This window comes from Rhea americana, unplaced genomic scaffold (assembly GCF_003343005.1).
Source record: "Rhea americana isolate MKP2758 unplaced genomic scaffold, rheAme1 scaffold_32, whole genome shotgun sequence".
In the NCBI taxonomy this organism is placed as follows: Eukaryota; Metazoa; Chordata; class Aves; order Rheiformes; family Rheidae; genus Rhea; species Rhea americana.
Genome location: NW_028186446.1, coordinates 5222883 through 5242762, shown reverse-complemented (window position 1 = coordinate 5242762; position 19880 = coordinate 5222883). Strand labels below are relative to the sequence as shown.

Genomic DNA, 19880 nt, shown 5'->3' with positions numbered 1-19880 from the left:
TCCCAGCTTATGTGTTACTTCAGTCAAAAAAGTGAACAAGCTATAAAGACAGGAGAAAAAAAAAATATAAAAATACTATTATTAAGTACATTAGATACAGCATAGTCTGGAGAACTAGGGTTTTAATCAGCCCATCTCAGGAACTTTAATACTGAAAGCAGACACCTACAGATTTTAGGCTTATTTCTCGTGAGGTGGAGGCAGAGGTGGTGCAGTTGAGAGTTTTGTCAGAGACGGTTTGTTGGTGAATTCTATGTTTATTGCTTACACATGTAACTAGGTTTTAAGAATTTTAGTGTAAATGTATGTTTTATACACTTGTATTCCATGTGTTATAATATACTGCACTTCCACACTGATTTCAGGCAGCTTAACATCTTTACTATCCTCTCCATTTGCTCTGTGACCAACTTTCTTCCCAGTTAAACCAAAAGTTTTGTGAGCAAATACATGCAATTTAGTGAATTATGCCTAAAACAAACAAACAAAAAAGAGCAAATGACATAAAAAGCTTAGCTTGCACTTGCTCAGTTAATAAATTGACTTTCAATTTTATGACATACAATCTAAGGCCACCAGATGGAGCCCCAGTCTCTCTGGAAAGAAGACAAAATGGAAGGTATTCTTACAGCAGGAGTATTTTCTTATCAGCAAAATACATTTCTGAAATTCAGCATTAATTATGTGATATAATCAGGCTCTCTAGTTGGGCTAAAATGGAACTGGGTAGCTAAGGAAGCTRACTCTTACAAACTGAGCAGCCTGGCACAAAAGCAGTGGCCAAAGCCCATCCAGGGATGGTACAGGTGATGCAGACTGTGGGAGCACAACTGGACAGAAGAATCTTGCTTAAACAGTGTGCTCATGTTCACATTGCCTATAGATGAATTATAAACTCTCTTATTTTATCTGTCTTTCAGGAAGAACTATGTTTTGATCTGGAGAAGAGGAGCTCTTTCTTCTGGGGAAGGCTGTTAGAAGGGTTGTTTGCTTTGTGTGTATGTGTTTAAAATAAAGCACTTAAATCATGCTTTACACAAATTAAATATGTGAATAGTAATAAGTTAGAAAATAATTTAAGAACAGCTAAAGACAAGGTTAAGGGTTCTGGTCCCTCTACCATGAAGCACGGGGTACTCAGCAATTCTCTTTGCCTTCCCCAGAGATTGAACAGAAGGGATATTTGATTTCAGACCGTGTTGGCGTGCTGTGTATGTGTGGGTGTGTGACTTAAGTCTGAAGAAAAACTTAACTGTTTTGTCAGCACAGTACTTTTTAAGTAACTCTATGCAGTTTGAGGAACTGCACAATGCTTCACTGAACCTCCTGATTTAGATTTTAGTCCCTGCATGTGTTTGCTCTGCTGTTAGTTTTATGTCCTGTGCACAGAAATCATGGGAATCTGAGAGTATCTACTCACTTCTTTTCCTGTTTCATCGAACTGACTTTCAGCTCCTCCTCACTTGAGCATCAGGCATGTTTTCAGCCAGAGCCATTCATGCAAGAGACAAATATTTGATCTAAGAGCTTAGCAGACACAAAAAGGTAAATGTTACGACACTTCGTAACACGTTCGATATTGGTAAGATATATTGCTCACAGTGATGCAAAGACTGAGAGAAGGTAGCTTGAGTTCACCAGCACTGAGGCTTTCAGCCTTTTCATACAATGATACCACTGGAACTTCTTGCAGAAAGTCAGGTTTAGGTGTCAGACTAGAGCAAAAGAAATGCCTTTACCATCCTCTCTATTTGCTCTGTGAGCAAACTCAGTTAATTGTCACTAGCCAATATCATAACATTTGTAATCTGTGTCTAAGAACAGCATCTAATTGCTGACTGTGTTTCCAAAATGTAGGTTCTATGTTTGCAGTTAACTCTAATTCCTGTGTACACAGAATGGGCAATTTAGATTGCTTATGGAGACTTGAATGTCTGTGTATTTTATTGGACTGCCTAGTTTGGAGTTTCTTGTTTTTTCTGATTTTTTTTGTTTTTGTTTGTGTTTCTGTCAAGGAGATAGGGATTTTGTTGCCTTTTAAAAAGCTGATGTGGGGAATGGCTTTTGGCTGTGTATGGTGTGCTCTCAATTTGTTCATATTGCCATTCAAGTACACAGGTTGTTTGAATAGCTACTGTTCAGCCTGTTCTTTGAATTTGTCCTATCTTTTTTTTTTTTTTAACTTTATTATATTTTTGTTCATGCTTTCCAGTAGCTGCAAGTTTCACAATATAGTTGTGTACTGCATGAAAAAATACTTTATTTTGTTTAAAGTAATGGTTCATTGTTCTTGTACTGTGAAATAGTTACTTTCCTTCATGATTTTATAAATCTGCATCATATTCGCATTCAGTTGGACTTTCCATGCTACAGAATCCTAAGCTACCTCATCCCTCTTCATACAGAAGCTGTCCCATGCCTTTGTCATCTCTCTCTGTTTCTTTTTATTTCTCCTTTATTATGTTTGAGTTGCAGTAACTAGAATATCAGGCATTATTTAAGGAGGATATGTATAGTACCAGAAAAAAGGTGATGCATGATTTTTTCCAGTGGGAGAGGTGGTTTAACAAGAATGTAGAAATAAAAGGCTTTTCTTGCAGAACTCAAAATTCAATAGCAATATCAGATGTGTTTTACCGATAAAACTGTGTCACAGACCAGAGCTTTAGTGTGATCATGTAATGAATGCATTCAGGCAGATTACCAGAATGGCACTAGAAGCTAGGTGGACTGAACTGAACTTGCATGTGGTTCAGAACAGCCACTGAAACAGTGCTGTTCTAAACAGCTCAGTAAGAAGAATTAATAATGTTAAAAACAGAGCTGTAAATCTGGAGATATTATGTTCATCAGGTTTGGCCTCTAAGTGAATACAAAGTTATAGAACTATTTACTGTCAAAACTGATGAAAAAAATAAAGCTATGCACTGTAAATCTACAATCCTGTAACAAAACTATCAAGGGCCTTATTTTACTTCCAAATCACAGTAAGCAGTGAAGAACAACTGAGGCCATTTCCACAAAGCAATCACACAAAACATAACAGATCCACGGATTTTCTGGCCAGAGAAATACAGCACTCCTTRCTGACAGTATACTGGAAGTCTCTGAGAACTCTTAGGCTGTACGCGTATTTGACCAGTCAGGGGTTGTTATGTCTAAAAATCATAAATGTTAACATTTTCTGATCTCTGCCAGATGTCATGTTTGCMTGTCCAAAAGGAGTGAGAAATCTTTAAATGCAGCTGAAAACCCATTCAGTCGATTCTTTTGGCACACAGTACAGATAAACCTTGACTGCTCCTGGAAAAAGCATTCTTTGATAGCTGATGTTCCATGTCTGGTWGGATAGGCTACTTAACAAGTCTGAAGCATACATACGGGTAAGAATAAGTATATAAGCAGTACAAGTGATCCATGTGACTAATTAGCTGCTAATGAAATGCATCTTAATCATCACCATTATGACTGACCCAGCAGATGCTGGATATTGCTATTTACTATTWTTTATATATAGCATTAAGAGGTATCTAGTGTAAAAGATTGCATTCTTTTGAAACTCTTTAGGCTYAGTGTATATAATAGTGGCAATATTCATTTAATTAAGAAAATTAAACTCAATAAATAAACATACATTTATTCATGAGACTTTCAGATACTTTTCAGAAAAGAAAAAGGGAAATGGAATTTAAAACACAAACTGAAGCGRTATGAGTTATTGTAAATAACATAAAGACTGTTGTTAGAGTAACGTATGTTCAGTCTATAGCCATTGAAACTTATCTGTTGGTCAAGAAATGTCATCCATCCATGGCCTGTCCCAGTGTTGCCTGCATCCTACACCCCTCTGCCTCCATCAGGTGACACATGCACATGTGTCTTCTGACAGGAGTTGACATTCAGGCTTCTAGGACAGAAGGTGCAGTTGTGGGGACAACTAATCCTTCCTCYGCTGCACTGAGGAAAGAGGGCAGGAGTATCATGTAGAATAACATGGCAGGTGAACAGCGTTTCCTGCAGGGCACTAGCATGGAGAAGCTGAAGWCTTTTGGATGACGAAGTTACAGATGAAGATACAAGTTGTTTAGAAGTAAGATTCTTTAATGCAAAAGTTCAGTTGTGTATAATGAGGAAACACTCATGTTCCTAGACGACACTGTCCCTTTAATAAGGCGGCTTGGTCTCCCACTCAGCTCTGGCTAAGTGCCTGACTATTTTCATTTAAACTTTGGCCAACTGAACAGGAATAATGGACCATAAGAGATCTCGATGCAAGGTAGATYCATTTACAAGTAGATAGACTATTTATTTACAGATTGCCTTATTTTCTTTTCTTTTCTTTTCTTATTTTCCAGTATGACCTACTAGATGTATTTTCTGTACTGACAGATTATTCAATCCACAGTTTGCTGCTTGAATGTCTGTGAAGGTAGGAGGCTTATAAAGTTTTTACATTTGTATTTTTAGAGGACTGTACTGATGGATTCTCTCTATGGATTATCTATAACTTGAATAGAGTCGGAAATAATATGTAAGGATATTTAAAAAGCTAGCTCATGCATGTTACCCTTTAATGMTATTTAAAATTAATTATTATAAATTACAGGTATTTTTTGAAAATTAGTTTTAATGCAGTTCAATTTTCTCTAGAAATAAGTTGAATCACTGAMAAATGGTTTAATGTTTATTTGTTATTATATATTGTTATTATAATCCAATATTGTCTTTATAGAAAATACTACATGCTTTCTGTTACAGCCATGTAACATTAATAATACATTCGTGTTTAGAATTTCATTACCCAACCACTTTTTATAAKAAGTTATTCATACTAATGATTCAGACCTACGTAATATATCTGTATCAAAAAAACGCTCAGATCTTTGCTTATTCCTAACAGTTAGGGGYTTATCAAAACAAATGATACTTCGTGTTTTCTGTAATATTTCTACTATTTTATATAATTATTTAATAGCAGTATATGCTAATAGCAACATGCATTAATAACAATTTGTTTTACCCCTCTTTGTTAGGTGTTCAGATGAAAGCTAAAGATAGCACGATTATTTCTTTAACAAAGAAAAGAGAATGCTGCATTTTTTCTACCTATACTTCTTTTCTAATAAAACAGATTATAATATACAAGTACATACGAGCTACAGTTGAGATTCCACTGGCTGCTGTGCTTGAATCACCTACTCAAAGAATTTTATAATTTTTGTATACATATTGTCTCCAGAATCTAGCAGTGCTTCCCATTAGTGTGTATTTTGAATATAAAGTATATGTATGTATTTACTGTATCTATTAATAAAATATTTACAGATTATTTATCTTAACAGGAAGGAAAAGTCTAATTTGGGATCCGAGTCACTATGTGGAACAAAYATTCTTTCTTTTGCTTTTTACTTCTGGCTGTGACCATGAACCAGACAGTATATGGGCAAAACAGAAAGAAAGGAAAGAATGCTTATTCTCTGGTACAAAAAGATGAAGGTAAAACCATTTTCCTAGAATTTCTGACTGCCCATGTAGGATGTCTCCCTATTTTTCAGGGCAATTCCCTAGTAACTGACAACTTCTGCATTTTCTTTTACAATGCAGTTTATTTTGATCGTTGGGCCTGGAAAACATTTTGGTATATTTCACAGTTACTTAGCCCTACACTCCAATTTGGCCTATCGTTTTCATTAGCACATATACATTTTTTTTAAGATAAGTGATAAGAAGGATATTTTTTAGTTTGAATTTGCATGTGGAAAGTTGGTATTTTCTGTACAAAATCAAATAAAATGCTAAAACAATCCCATCAAGATCTGATTTGAATGCTTTTGGCTATAAACTGTCCTTAATAATACTGATAAGAATTAAACTAAACTGAACTAAATTATATTATTTGACTTCAGTAGAATTTCTTGGCATCTGCAGTGATGTAATTTAGAGTGGATTTTCTCTTCAGAATTATTTACTAGGAAGAGGGAAGAGGAGTTGGRGGAATGATTTGAGGATTGGGAATGTTGCAGAAAATAATTTAAAATCTGTAGTGCAGGTAYGCCAATTACTCATAGACATAACTTTCTTCTTTCGTTACAGGTGATATGTGTCTCATTGATATAGTCTTCATCTTGGACAGTTCAGAAAGTGCCAAAAATCAATTGTTTAGTTTACAGAAAGAATTTGTTCAAAACTTAACTGACAAAATTTTCCAGATGAGGCTRGTAAAATCTCAGAAATATAATGTCAAACTAGCAAGTATGCAGTTCAGCAGCACAGTCAGCATTGATCATCCTTTTACAGCTTGGAAGAATGTGCAGAATTTTAAGGAGAAAATCAGGGCTATGGGCTTCATTGGCCATGGCACCTACTCCTATTATGCAATTTCCAATGCCACTCAACTCTTTAAAACTGAAAGTCGTAAGAGAAGCGTGAAAGTGGCATTTTTAATGACTGATGGTGTGGATCATCCAAAGAGTCCTAATGTCCAGGGGATAGCCACAGCAGCCAGGAGTCTTGGAATACACTTTTTTACCATTGGCCTTTCTAAGAAAAATGTCCAAGAAGGAAAATTGCGTTTGATATCTGGTGATTCATCTTCTAAATATATCTTATGCCTGGATGATCAGAACCTGATAGTTGATGTAGCATTGGAACTGGTAAGTAATGTTGGTGGGACTCTTATCACCCTTCTATCCRTGGGAAATTTCATTTAATTTTGATTGGTTAGCCCTGAACACAGTGTCACAGGTGTACAGGTGAGCTAGGGGCTGGAACTGACCTCAGGCTCGGAAGTTCAGGAAGGTTTTAAAGATTGAGTGTAACACCTGCGAGAGCTGGGCTCCAGGGTTGAYTGCAGAGAGGGTCGGTGACTATAGGCTCAAGTACTGTCTTAGGTTAAGGCTTGAGGCCCAAAAGGTTAAACAGCCCAGTTTAATCATAACCAATGCTTGTTCCTCTGCTACTCAGACTAACGATAAGAACTACACATTCTGCTGCCAGGTTGCTCAACTTTTGGATTACATCATAGATTTAAGAGATCATGAACAAAAGAGGGAGAGCCTGATCCTAAAAAGACATACAAGCAGACTTCCCTTTACAGATTGTATATACTGCTATTCCAAAGTTGCTGGAATTACTCAAAAGCTTGTACTTTGGCCATTGCAGCTCAAGAATGTTTGCTGAAGTTAATAGAAGTTGCTTTTATTGACTTAAGTGAGATTAAGCTTCCACTGCAGTTATTAATTAAGGACACTTAACTCTCTGCCCTTCTAACACAGCATAGAGCACACATAAGAAAATATAGGGAAAACTATTAATTTCTTAATTTAGAGTAAACAAAAGTGCTGCTGTGAGACAGATGTGAGCTGGACTTGATGTTTCTGGCTTATGAGCCCTAATGTGCAGTATTGGGGTAGCCTAGTGTTTGCTTTTTAAAATGCTTGAAAGAATTTTTCAGTAAAAGAACATTTTGCAAGTAATAAAGTAATTTAGAGGAAAATAATTATTGGAAAATGCAGTAACTTCAATTAGGTAATAGTTAAAGCAGAATGTATGTAATATTTTTGTAGCATTATCTTAAAGGTGGTAAAAAATTACTTAGGAAAATTTAAAATACAAAATGGAAACTTGCTAGCTGATATACATAAAAACAAAGGGTTAGGTTGTACAACTAAGCATATGGCTATAGATCTCACAGATATTGGCAGTGAAAGGAAATTATAAAATATTTTATGTTACTACAAATTTATGATTTATACCTAGGAAGGTATATGTGTTTACAAAACAGAATTCTTCCCTGAAATCTCATAGTAATGTGCTCTTTATTAATGGATGAATTTTCATTAAGTCATTAGATGTATGAATAGACAACTAGCTTTATATTGATATCAATATCAATATAGAGCTATATATATATTTGAGCTAAGAAGATCCAGACATTTTGTGTATGGACACAAGAGTATCTTTTACCCAAGATATCTCCATTTTGACACTTCTGGCATATCTCCACTAGAGAAGGATCCTGAACATTGTAAACTAGCCATTGCAGCCCACCATATATTTCTTTTTGGTTTGGCATTATAGACATTTTATCAATACATTCTGCTATGAAATGCTGCCAAAAGATCCACCTGRGATACAGATGTTTACCTTCTTATTCAGTGATTTCCTATGGAGCACAGGCAAGAAATTTAAGGAAACTTAAAACAGAGAGATCTTGCTCAGCTGAACTGATCACTTGAAGGGACAGGTCATTTCCTAGCTTTCTGATTGTATCTCTGAGTATAGGATAATACTTTAAAAGAAACTATTATTCCCATGAATAAGGCTGATAAAGTTTTTCCCCTATATATTATACTAATAAGGCCTCTGGGTCTTTTCATGTTCCCTGTCTTAGCCTTAGTCCTTAACGTTGTCTGTGTAGCTGTCCTGTTATCTCTAGTTTGCTTTCTGCTCATTATGGGTTTTACTGAGCAGCCTCCTGCTTATGCTGGAGAATCCTTTTTCGTATGACTAGTTCCATAGGCTAGTCGTTACCAATGCAAGAAAGGCATTCACTTTCTTTACCATTCACATTGGAAATCCTATGAACTAGAGGGAATCACAGAATCACAGAATGGTTGAGGTTGGAAGAGACCTCTGGAGATCATCTAGTCCAAGGAGGAAGAGGGTTAAATTTATGCACTGTAAAAGAAATGTATATGGAAGTAATATATATTTATATTTTTTTTTTCAGGAAGGCATGCTTCAAAAGCAGGTAGGATTTTTTTGAGTTTTATATGTTTTTATCACCATTTGGAGTACTAGATCATTTCTTTTTCTTCCGATGTCTAATTCTCCTACAGTGCAAAATATTGCAGGATTGATTGATCAATTTTCCTGACCTGACTAGAGATCTCTACCATGGCTGCTTTTATTTTAGCTTTCATCTGTTTCTTCCATCCCTTCTCTTGATAAATCTACAACTTCTGTTCATGAGTGGGTAATAGCAGCAGTAAGCCATAAAGAACTCAAAGTGGAATAGGGCTAGCACAACACATGCAAGTTCATTAGTTGTCTCATTAGAAGACAATGTCAATATTTTTGAAAAATTGTGTATTATTTCATGGTACTATRTACTATGTATATGTTACCTTAAATATTTTTATACTATAACTGATTTTTTGTGTTATACATAAAGTTTGGTATTCAAATTCTTTTAGGTTATATAGAAGTATAATGTTGATTGTGTAAGAAATGTATTTTATAAAATCTTTTATTTCCATGTTATTTTGCTGTTATACTTGCTAGTATATGGCTAGGCAAAAACAAACTTTATGCTTTAAACATTTTCAAATATACATTTGAAAATAGTCTCCTGAATGTTTCTATTAACTTTTTAGTGCATGCGGAAGAACTGTGAGTGTGAAAAGGGAGTAAAAGGAGACAAAGGTGATTCTGTAAGTATGCATTCGCTTGAAAAACCTCCCAAAATTGAAGATTAGTCATTGAGATCAATGTTACACAGTATTTTAACTGGTTATTGTGACTGCAAGGCAGGCCAGAGAGGGTTGGATATCAGCAGAGAGACGCACTCAAGACTCACAGAGGGTTAAATGGAAAAGGTTTAGTAAAGGACTTGCACTGCAAGCTGCATGGGGAGCCGCGGGAGCCATGAGGAGGTGTTGCTGATGGAAAGCTGCTGGAGTCACGGGTTGGATGCACAGGTCTGAGGCCCAAGCACTCGTTCATAAAGGCCCCTTAAATGTGCTTGAACTATTTCATTACCTCAGCTGTGCTAACCTTGAGCTGCTACTGCCCGGGAAGCAGCTAGATGTTGACAAAACGGAATATGGAKGCCTGGCCCTGATGGGAATTTGGTCAGTGTGTAGTTTCACACTCTGGGGCTGCTGCTATGTACTCTGCCAGTCACTGACTCCTCACCAGATCTTCCACAGGCGTTCTCACTACAGTTACTCTTCCTGTAAAAGACTTTTTTTTTTCTGTAAAAAAGACATATCATCAATGCCTCTAGTGCAAACAGAAGTGTCATATCATAATATATCATTATGAAATCTCCAGAAAGGCAGCTATTCTTGTAGGAGCTCAAACCCACTGTCCATAATAGTATACTGACCTTGGAAAGAATACATTCATATTATTTTGTTTGAAGCCCAAATCAAAAAGTTATTCTTGAGTGCTAGAGAGGATAGGTCCATTAGGCAGATTTACTTCCACCAATGGATCTCATTTGTGTAAGAATTAAAGGTTCAAAAGATTGACAGTGACAGCACATGTGAGGAAAGGGCTAAAACTCTGTCTCCAGCACTCTCTTTTCTCTTAGGCACTTGAGCACATACCTGTTTTTTGGCACTGGGACTTCAGAGAGTATATGACTTGTCTCTTTAGTATCTTTAATAACTCCCCCAGAGACAGTGAAGGTACATACAGAGATTCTTCACTTCTTCACTAGTCACTAACTGGCTGGTTAACCATATGTGTAACAGGTTATGACAGCAAGGCCTGCCATCACCCTAGACTCTAGACAATATGCATCTGGAAATGAAACCCTTCTCTCCAATTTAAAATTTAAGATCCAAACCTTTTAAGATATTTTTTCCATTATGATTAGATATAAGCTATCCTGTAATAAGAAGAAAAGCACCTTTCTACTCCCTTTCTATAATAAGTAGAAGCATACCTTTCTACTCCTCATCCTCATCATCTTCCAAGCAGGAATAATGGTATAGTGATTTTTGTCTTTGTTGCTGCTGGACACTGACAGTAAGGTGTTCTGCACATAGCTACTTTCAAGCAGATGAGAACAGGTAGTAATGAGTACTTCTGAAAAACAGGGAGAAGGCATTGTGTTGTGGTTTTTGTGACACATTACTGGTTAGATTTTCTAATGCTCTATTTCGCTAAAGTTGAAGGTAAACAATGTGTTTACCAGTGAACCTTGACTGAAAAAAAAGAATCACAGATACCTTGTAATACCAGAAGAACCATTGAGCTAAGTAGAAGTAGTGACACACCTGTCTTGCACACATCAGTGTGGATTTCTACCTAAGATTATTCTAATGTAATTTTGGCCTGCTCCTAAACTAGAGTCTTAAAGAAACTGGAGATATGTATCCTCACAACAACAAGAACATTTTTTTCCTTTGTTTCAGGGCAGTATTGGTAACAGAGGGGAGAAAGGTGAGCCAGGACCAAAAGGAAACAAGGTAAATTTAAAAAACAAAGTAAATTTCTGCCTGGTTTTATTGAAACCATAGATGTGAAGATAGCCAAGAAAAGGTGTAATAAAATATGGTTTAAAAGACTGGCCTTTGCTTTGAGAGATTTACAGTTAGCAGCTTTAGAAGACAGAGAGAAAAATTTGAAACAAAAGTACTACCAACTTAACCTGCCTATCATTCAAGCTTTTCTCTGTCAGCAGAAGTCTCTGAAACTGATGGAAGGCTCATTAAATACAAAAGAGCATTTTAATATTGCAAGAATCTCTCATAGAGAGCAACTTGCAGGGCTGATGACTAAGATTTCAGTCATCTAATAGCAGTTCTTGAGATTTCTGTGTTAATGTTCAGCACTACATGTTCTTGACTGTTGGAAGAATTTTTGTAAATAAGAAAAGCAACTTCTGATCCTTAAAGAGTGTTCTAGGTTTTAGTGCAGTAGCAATAAATTAAAGAGCAATACATTTCTTAATTGCATTAATTTGCTTCTAATAGGGTGATGCTCAAAAAGGAGATCACGGAGAAAAAGGTGAAGAGGTATGTGATTACTATAGTGTTAATTCATATCTTCCAGATTCCTGAGCATATCATGTTTCAGTTCCACTGAACTGAAAATGTGTTTTTCAGTTTTCACTTATATGCTTTATTTAATTACTGGAAGTACCTAAACAAAGATCTGTCTTACTAAAGCATCTATACTGAGAGGCACATTAAAAATTGCTTCAAGCTAACCATATGTTTAAGTGTTGGAATGCTATTGAGAAAAGGAAATTTTGAAGCTCTATGATTTTGTATTAACCTGCATTATACTTACCCTGAAGATAGAACTGAAGATGTCATCACAAACAACCATCTAGATAGTTCTTCAGTGGCTTCTTTCATCTAATATTTCTCAGCTTGGATTCTTCTTGATTCACAATAGAAAGAATCACACTAGTCTATGCATAAGATCAATTCAGTTTAAAAATCCAGTTTAAAGGGTAGCTATATGTGCTAAGTGGTTGTCAAACTGGAATATTTACAGCTAAATGTCATAAATATAAATTTCTAAGTTTACAGAGAATTATAAGTTAAATGATTCCAGAGAGAGATTTCATTTTCATGAAGACTTAAACTTATTAAATGTAATTCTTTACTATGTTTTTCTTCTGACTTAAATTAAGAGTGCATTACACCTTTACATTCTCTTTTATGATTTTTCTTTCTTTATTTTTGTTGTTTTCAAACAGGGAGCTCCTGGTTATAAAGGAGAAAAGGTAAGATTTTAAAAGAATAGAAGTAGCCTGAAAACAGATTGTCATTGGGTGACAGTGTACGTGAAAGAATGGAAAAAAAGGTCTGTCTTTTCTTCCTGTCATGAGATGCAACTCAGTGCAACCCATGTGATTGTTTATGACAGTAAATTTGTCATTTATGGAATTGTTTGCTGAATGACTTTCTGGAATTAAAAGAAAAAGTAAAAGATCAGAAAATATAAATGTAAATATGARAAGGAAAATGTAAAAGACTAGGTGCTAGAAGAAAAAAATCTTAGAATTGAATAAAAGGGTAAGTAGAAAGAATGTGAAATTGATTACTACAAAACCAAATAGATGGGGTAGTCATTAGATTTTAAAAAATACCACGAGGACATTTGTTTTTAAACTAACAGTAAAACTTTCAAGGGCTGTTGCCTGACCAAAAAGCATCTTTAGGTGTTTCAGATAGGCTCTCCAAGAAGCTAAAAACACTTCAAAGACTTGCAAGATTCTGGAGCCCAAATTAGAATTCAAAACATCATAGCCAATATATAAACAGAGATAACCTCATTTTGACTTTGCTTGATTTGGACASTTACCTTTCCACAAGGATTATTAATAAAAGCAGTGCTTCTCTGAACCTTCATGTTCCCAAGAAAAGTGCTTCTGTTAGTTTTATGGAAACGTTTCCTGGAAATTGGAAAATTAGAATCATACGTATTTGTTAATTCATCAGTAGACTGCATTCTTAATTCACTTTCTTCATTCCATGTGCACAGTCTCACAGTGCTTATTCAGGAAAATCTCTGATGTCACAGTAATGAAATTAGAATCTAGAGAGAGAGAGAGAGAGGGAGAGAGAGAATCTCTGGAGGCAGGACAACAAGCTGGAAAAATATAGCAAGACTTACCAGATATTAACCTCTTACTATGTAGACTGGAAATTTTGTAGACATTCTCAGAGAGAAAAAGTATGTATCTTGAGCAGAACTGAAATTCTGCAGACCATGTCTAAAGGTGCTACTCTCAGGTCCTCAGAAACTACTAAGCTCTTAAATTACTGAACTGCTTGCCCAGTCTTTAATGCCTTTAATATAATCAGAATGTCTTGTTTAGCTGTTAACTTTTTCATTTCTTATACAGGGTGAAAGAGGAGAATGTGGATCCCCAGGAATAAAAGGGGAAAGAGTAAGTACAGTTTTTATTTAAACTGTTGCACATGCCGTGAAGATATTAGAAATTATGTGACATTCATAAATATGGCTTGTAGAGATTACTGTAAAATTAGAACGTCTTGTAATTCTCTGGTAGTAGGAATATATTTATTGTAAAAATGCTGTTCACAGAAACTGAAACAACACTTCACTATATTCTTGTTTTGCATTTTGCAGAAGAAACGTATATCATATACCTAAGAAATGTATGTAGTCATATACGTAAAAGAAAGGTTGTCCTGGCAAAGGCCTAGTCCTGTTTACAAAGTACTGTCAGGGTGTTAACACAGAAAAGTTCACCAGATTTTTTTTTCTTGAAATGTAAATTTTAAATTTAAATGCATAAAATTATATGACATTGGAAACAGGTTCTTTTACAACCTGAACAACTTTAAGAAGTCGTCTGCCAGTCCATCTAAACTGATATATATTCACACTTCTATTTATTCCCCTTCTTCTTGATATAAGTGAATATGCAATCTGGTCCCAGCTGCTTGGGTAATTGTTAGAAGCTGCTGAATCCAGCAGGCCAATAGAAGCAAGGCTGCTAGAGCTGTGCGTCCCCAGGTCCAGCAAATCTAAACAGGTATTGCCAATAGGCACAAATACAGCCAGCCATGCAGATCAACACGGAAGGAAAACACAGCACTCACACAAAACAACGCTAATACTGTCATACTGTTCTCCTCCCTGGCTAATCAGGGTGTAGTGAGAAATACAGGCATGCGTGTACACACACACACACACACACACACACACACACACACACAGAGGCATCTCACTGTAGAGATGCTTTTTTTCTTTTCTTTCAGGATAAAGGCAGTCACATATGACTAGTTCAGATATAATATCTACAGTTTAGGTATTGAAAGGTTTATTTAAGATGAAACCACAACTGGATTTTACTCTGAATCATGCCCTTGGGAAGGACAATGTACTCCTGAATGGGGTGATCATGTATCTTGAGTTCATGTAAGCAAGCTTGTACAAATACTACAGACTATTGATTTATGATTGATTTTTGTTGTACTAACAGCTCGATTGCAGTTAATCATTATATCAAAGCATGTTTATTCAGTGTTATCATCCTTATTAAGCTTGATTTCATCAAAGATAAACCTGAAAGGTTTGTATTTCCTGGAACACTGTTATTTGATGATGAATTTCTGATAGGAATTAGGAAATATTTAAATCAGCAATATTTATTACAATGAAAAAAAAGTTATAATAAAAATCTGAAGACCATGTATATCTTGTTGAGTATACATGATGCTGGGCTTCAAAGTGAGAGCAAGTGAATTGCAAAAAAGACTGAAATATTAATAAAGAATAAGAAAGAGTTGCATATGTCATAGAAATAAAAAAAGATTATAACTTCTTTATCCAGGCAGTATCTGAGAAATAGCACAAAGTTATGTGAAATATCAGTTAAGATAAAAGGAAGCTGTTCAGGAGCTGGCAAAGAACATAATCAAGGCAGCCAAGAAATCTGGATGTAGAAAACGTATGTCAGGGCTGCTGGAAATTTGCTTGTTTCATTTCTGTTGAAGATGATGAAAAAAAAATTGACATCTGTAGATGTTCAGCAATTATAATGTATTGTGGACTTCAAGAACTTAGTGAACAAATGAGAAGTACAGTCACAATCAGAATTCCCAGCTTCACACTTACAAATGCAGAAGAAGATAGAACAAGGTTGTTTTTTTTTTGGGGTGTGTGTGTGTGTGAAAGAAAACTGAGCCATTAGAAAAACATCAGAAACATCCCTTTGCTTTCTGGTTTCACTCATCACACTGACTTCAGCAGAGGTTTTGATGCTGTTAATCTGGGATTCTGTAAAAGCTAATAAAGCTTGAAATTCAGGAAGTTTGTGTTCACCTTTGAAAGCAAAACTAATACCAATTGTGTGTGTATTCTACCAAAAGTAGCTATCACCACGTCAAAATACTATTATTGGTGCCATGCATTACTTGCGTAACTTTATAAATGGGCTAGAACTCAGTGGAGTTACATACTTTCTCTGGAGGTTAGCTTTCTGCCTGAGTGTAGAGAATTGTTACAATTTCTGAGTCTGGATGGGAAGACAGTGGAGTGTTACTGTGTAGGTGTCACTGTTAAATTCCTCAAGGCTATTAGAGCTTAAAAATGTGGCACGCTTTGAAAAATGCAGRATTCTGCAGATGCCTGTATGCTTGGAGCTATCGTTAATTGAGAAAAAGAATAAGAAAAGGCAGGGAAACTACTCTATTTGCTGAAAATTACTATGTATTTTCAATTTCATATTAATCTGTTTTTCTATATAATCTATTTATATAATTGTGTCTATTTTTCCTTAGGGTTTGGAAGGTCCTTTTGGGCCTAGGGGACCTCGGGGACCTCAGGTAAGGAAACTGAAAGCTATCAAATAAAAAGAAAGGCACGCTGTCTTCTATACGTTTATTCTACAGACAACTTGTTAACTCTGTTCAGAGCAGCCTGTTTGGTAAGGGCAGCAGAGTCTGGCAAATATTTATTTTTAAAAAATAGCTTTTAAAGAAAAATTCTTGGCTGCTGCTGTTTACAGCTATTCAGAGATCTGTGGCCCACTGAGGGTCTCCAGCTGYAGAGCTCTCAACTTACCCTTACAGTAAAATCGTGCTGAATCATACTCCTACTTCCTACATCCCTCTTATATTACATGGGTTACCACCAAATCTCTGAAGTTGGACACACTCCTCCTGAAGTATAAGTAGCTAGAGAGGCTGAAATTTATTGCACAGATGAAAATCTGACATGATTATTTAAAAGCCTGGGAAATGAGTCAGAAAAAGTTCCAGTCCTATTAGAAGCAAAACCTGTTACCGGTGTCTGATCAGTTATCATTTATTTTCGATAAGCTACATAGGAGTCCATATCTTGCTCTTCTCTATTACACAGTTGCTGAAAAGGGTTACTGCTGTCTTTGTGTATTTTGTCCATAATTTCCCTGAAAATTGATGACCTAAAAAGAGCTGCTTTACATAGCAGAGATCTCAAGAACTTATAACAGTCTCTTAGTAAATCCGTAGGTCATGCGGAATGAAGACAGACAGCACTTGCCTCTTCATTTCTCTACTGAATGTATTTCTGGACTAGATGAATGAAAGCATAATGGAGGACATAATAAATTAATGGGAATTTGTTCTATGGTACTAAGATGTGAACATTTAGTTTTAAATTATGTTCTTCAGCTTTATTTTCACTTAGCAGTGGAGATGCAATAATGCTACATAGTTGTATTAATTAGTTATATGTGTATATGTATTACATGTATGTACATATACATTCAGATATAATAGTTATTAATTATTTTGTGCCTCAGTAATTCTGTTTCTGCCTAGTAAGCAACTAGTAAAGACATGGTCCCTGCCCAAAAAGATGTCACTTAGTTATTCCTATTTATTAGGAAAATAAAAAACCTAGAGTCTAGGAGATTTTTGACCAATCTTCAAAAGAATTAATGAGACAAATCAGGTCACCAGCACTTCTCTACATCAGTTCAACTCAACATGCAGTATATGTTCAGTTTTGCACACTTTGTAAAATACCAGCAGCTGCTGCAAATCAAGCCATCTCTAAATTCCTGTACGATTATGTAACTTGGCTGTATTAAGGCAAAATCAAATTTAAGTAAATAACCTCCTTCTTTTCATATACAGCATCATTAGAGTTACTTCTATAATATCCCATTTTCAAGCTTAATATTACATATTGTCATACAGTACAATGGTCTACATTCAGYTTAGGCTTAAAAGACTTATTACACAAAATATGCTAACTGCTAGAGAATGGAAACAGATGAATGTTCCACCCTAACAGAGGACTAATCCAAAGATTACAAGGATTTACTGTAGTTCTGATCTATGAGAACTAAATAATTACCATGGGAACTGCAACCCCCTCAGTGACTAAGAAGAACATAGCATGCAATGAACTTCACAGTGATTTATCTTAATTTACATACTTATATTAGCATATTCTATACCATCCTGCCTGAGGCACATTTCCTTTTTACTGTTGGAGCATTTGTCCATCTCATCATGATTTTGAGGGGGGAAAAAAAAGAAGARTAGCTTGAAGAAGAATGCAATTTTTCAAAGCCTCTTTTGGAAATACTTTTCAAATACTAAGAGGTTTAAAAAATATTTTATTTCTTTATATGACCCTGAGATATTAGCAGATTGGAATAGAATTTGCTCCTCATGAAACAAACAAAACTTTTAGCTCAGTTGGTTAGTGCATGGTGGTGTTAATGCCAAGATCGTGGGTTCAATCCCCGTACGGGGGATGACCTCCAGAGGTCCCTTCCAACCTTACCATTCTATGATTCTATGATTCAAGATTCCTTGTAGTAAATAGTAGCCAATGCATTCCTTGTCTAATGGGCTTAAGGCTGACTGTTTTTGCACATTACACCGCTTGGGGCACCACAATACTTTTATGGCATAATTAGTTATTCCCAAGTTTGAAAAGTTAAGATTTGAACGTAAGTATAGTTTGGGAGACTATTTTAGATTTGTTCACTGTCTTCCATCCTGATATTTGGTTTATTTATATAAATATTACTTAGATGCATAGTTATGCATTTGCATGCACAAACTGGTTGCTGACATGCATGGTTGCATTTTTACATGCTTTGTGCAAAAAATGGAGTTGTTGTTTAGGAAAAGCAAGAATAATAAATATTTTTTTCTGACTTGTACATCATGGAAGATACAAAATCTCAGATATTCCAAAATTCTTACATTTATTTTTAGGCCTAAATTCTGGAGGACTTACTATAGCTATTAATGATTATAGCTGAAATGGATCATTTTTGTTTCTCTTTGCATAGCCATTTGTTATAGGTTTTCCTATAGTTTATCATATTGCAATCATATTGCATATCATATTATCATATTATCATATTATCAATCAAATGATCAGATTTATCAAAGGAGGTGAAGAACACACTGTGAGCACATTTTAATGTCATCAGTGAAACTAATAAATGTAGATTTGTGCTAGTTTCTTTGTCTTTTTAGAAGCATAAATTTTTTCATACATGTCCCATTTTTTTACTACAATAAAATATAATTTCATGATCTAATTCTTTTTACTGCGCATGACTTTTTTCTTCCTGTCATCTAAAAACACTTCATGAGGCTTCCTCTTTCTTTTTTGTTATCAGCTCTGTTAATGCTAGTTTCAATAATATTAAACAGTATAACCCAGCTGGGCAAATGCTGGTGGGTATTCATGAATTCCCAAGGTGGTGCTCCGCTTGAGGGTTTCAGTGAGAGATAGAGAACCCTGGATGTTTATGTAATCTGTTTTCCCTGTGATCTTGTTTGTCTTCATAATTACCAGACCTACTTCCTTCTTGCTGTTTTATCAGCTACAAATTAATGAAGGGGCATCCTCATATGCCGCTGCTCCAGACAGAGTACCTTACCTACTCCGGCTCTCCCAAAGAGCCATTGACAGCTTCCTTGTGTGACGGGACACAGTGGTCATAGTAACAATTGCTCTGAGAACTCTAAACAATGAAGAATTTGTCAGGGAATTAAAATTAATCTCAGCTCATGAGCAGAGAACAAGATTTAAGAGAAGTGATTYATTTTTTGAAAGGAGCTGAATAGTCTGGACATGATTGCTCAGTTAATTTACTTGGGCAGGGAATTCTTTGCAGAAGGGATAATATGAAAGTATGGCGGCGTCAGGAGTAGGAGAAAAGGGGAACAGAAGGCTTCGGATAAAACTGTTGCAATTTACATGGAGTAAAAAGATATTCTTTTTGCCAACATGGATTATTAACTATTAACAGTAAAGGACTATGCATTGGGTGCTTTTCTGRATACGCTACAGAAAATTCTTGTCCTTAAGAGCATAGCATTGTGCTACATTTTACTGAATCCTGTGCAAGCCTCATTTAAAAGAAACTTTACATACTTCCTCAAAGGAAATTCATTCTATGCTTTGAATTTTGTGTAGGGAGTCAGTGGACCTCCAGGCGACCCAGGCCCAAAAGGCATTCAAGGAAGAAAGGTAAGATGTAATTATATATGTGTAGGTACTTTATACATGTAGAAGTTATATAGGGAGAGGTCATGGAGAAAATTTGGGTGTAATCTTCAAGGATCTGAATAATGTACTGTCCTTTTTCCTCAGTAGCTTTTTGTTAGCAGTCTCCTTTGCGTGGCAATAGCATACTTCAA

At 35.6% G+C, this 19880-nt stretch overlaps 1 protein-coding gene across 7 annotated transcripts in view; it reads left to right on the top strand.

Moving 5' to 3' along the window:
• The first annotated feature begins 4071 nt into the window (after positions 1-4071).
• COL28A1 (collagen type XXVIII alpha 1 chain) overlaps positions 4072-19880 on the top strand; it is a 73661-nt gene continuing 57852 nt past the window's right edge. For 4 of the 7 annotated variants that reach the window (XM_085310538.1, XM_085310539.1, XM_085310537.1 and 1 more), the window contains exons 1-12: positions 4237-4276; positions 4356-4429; positions 5343-5496; positions 6094-6653; positions 8732-8752; positions 9378-9434; positions 11148-11201; positions 11709-11750; positions 12443-12469; positions 13595-13639; positions 16002-16046; positions 19657-19710. In XM_085310538.1, coding sequence (XP_085166664.1) covers positions 5376-5496; positions 6094-6653; positions 8732-8752; positions 9378-9434; positions 11148-11201; positions 11709-11750; positions 12443-12469; positions 13595-13639; positions 16002-16046; positions 19657-19710 — 1026 coding nt within the window. In that variant the 5' untranslated portion in view covers positions 4237-4276; positions 4356-4429; positions 5343-5375. Of the gene's footprint in view, positions 4091-4236; positions 4277-4355; positions 4430-5342; positions 5497-6093; positions 6654-8731; positions 8753-9377; positions 9435-11147; positions 11202-11708; positions 11751-12442; positions 12470-13594; positions 13640-16001; positions 16047-19656; positions 19711-19880 lie in introns of those variants that run through there. The other 3 variants (XM_085310534.1, XM_085310535.1, XM_085310536.1) reach the window with 3 other exon arrangements.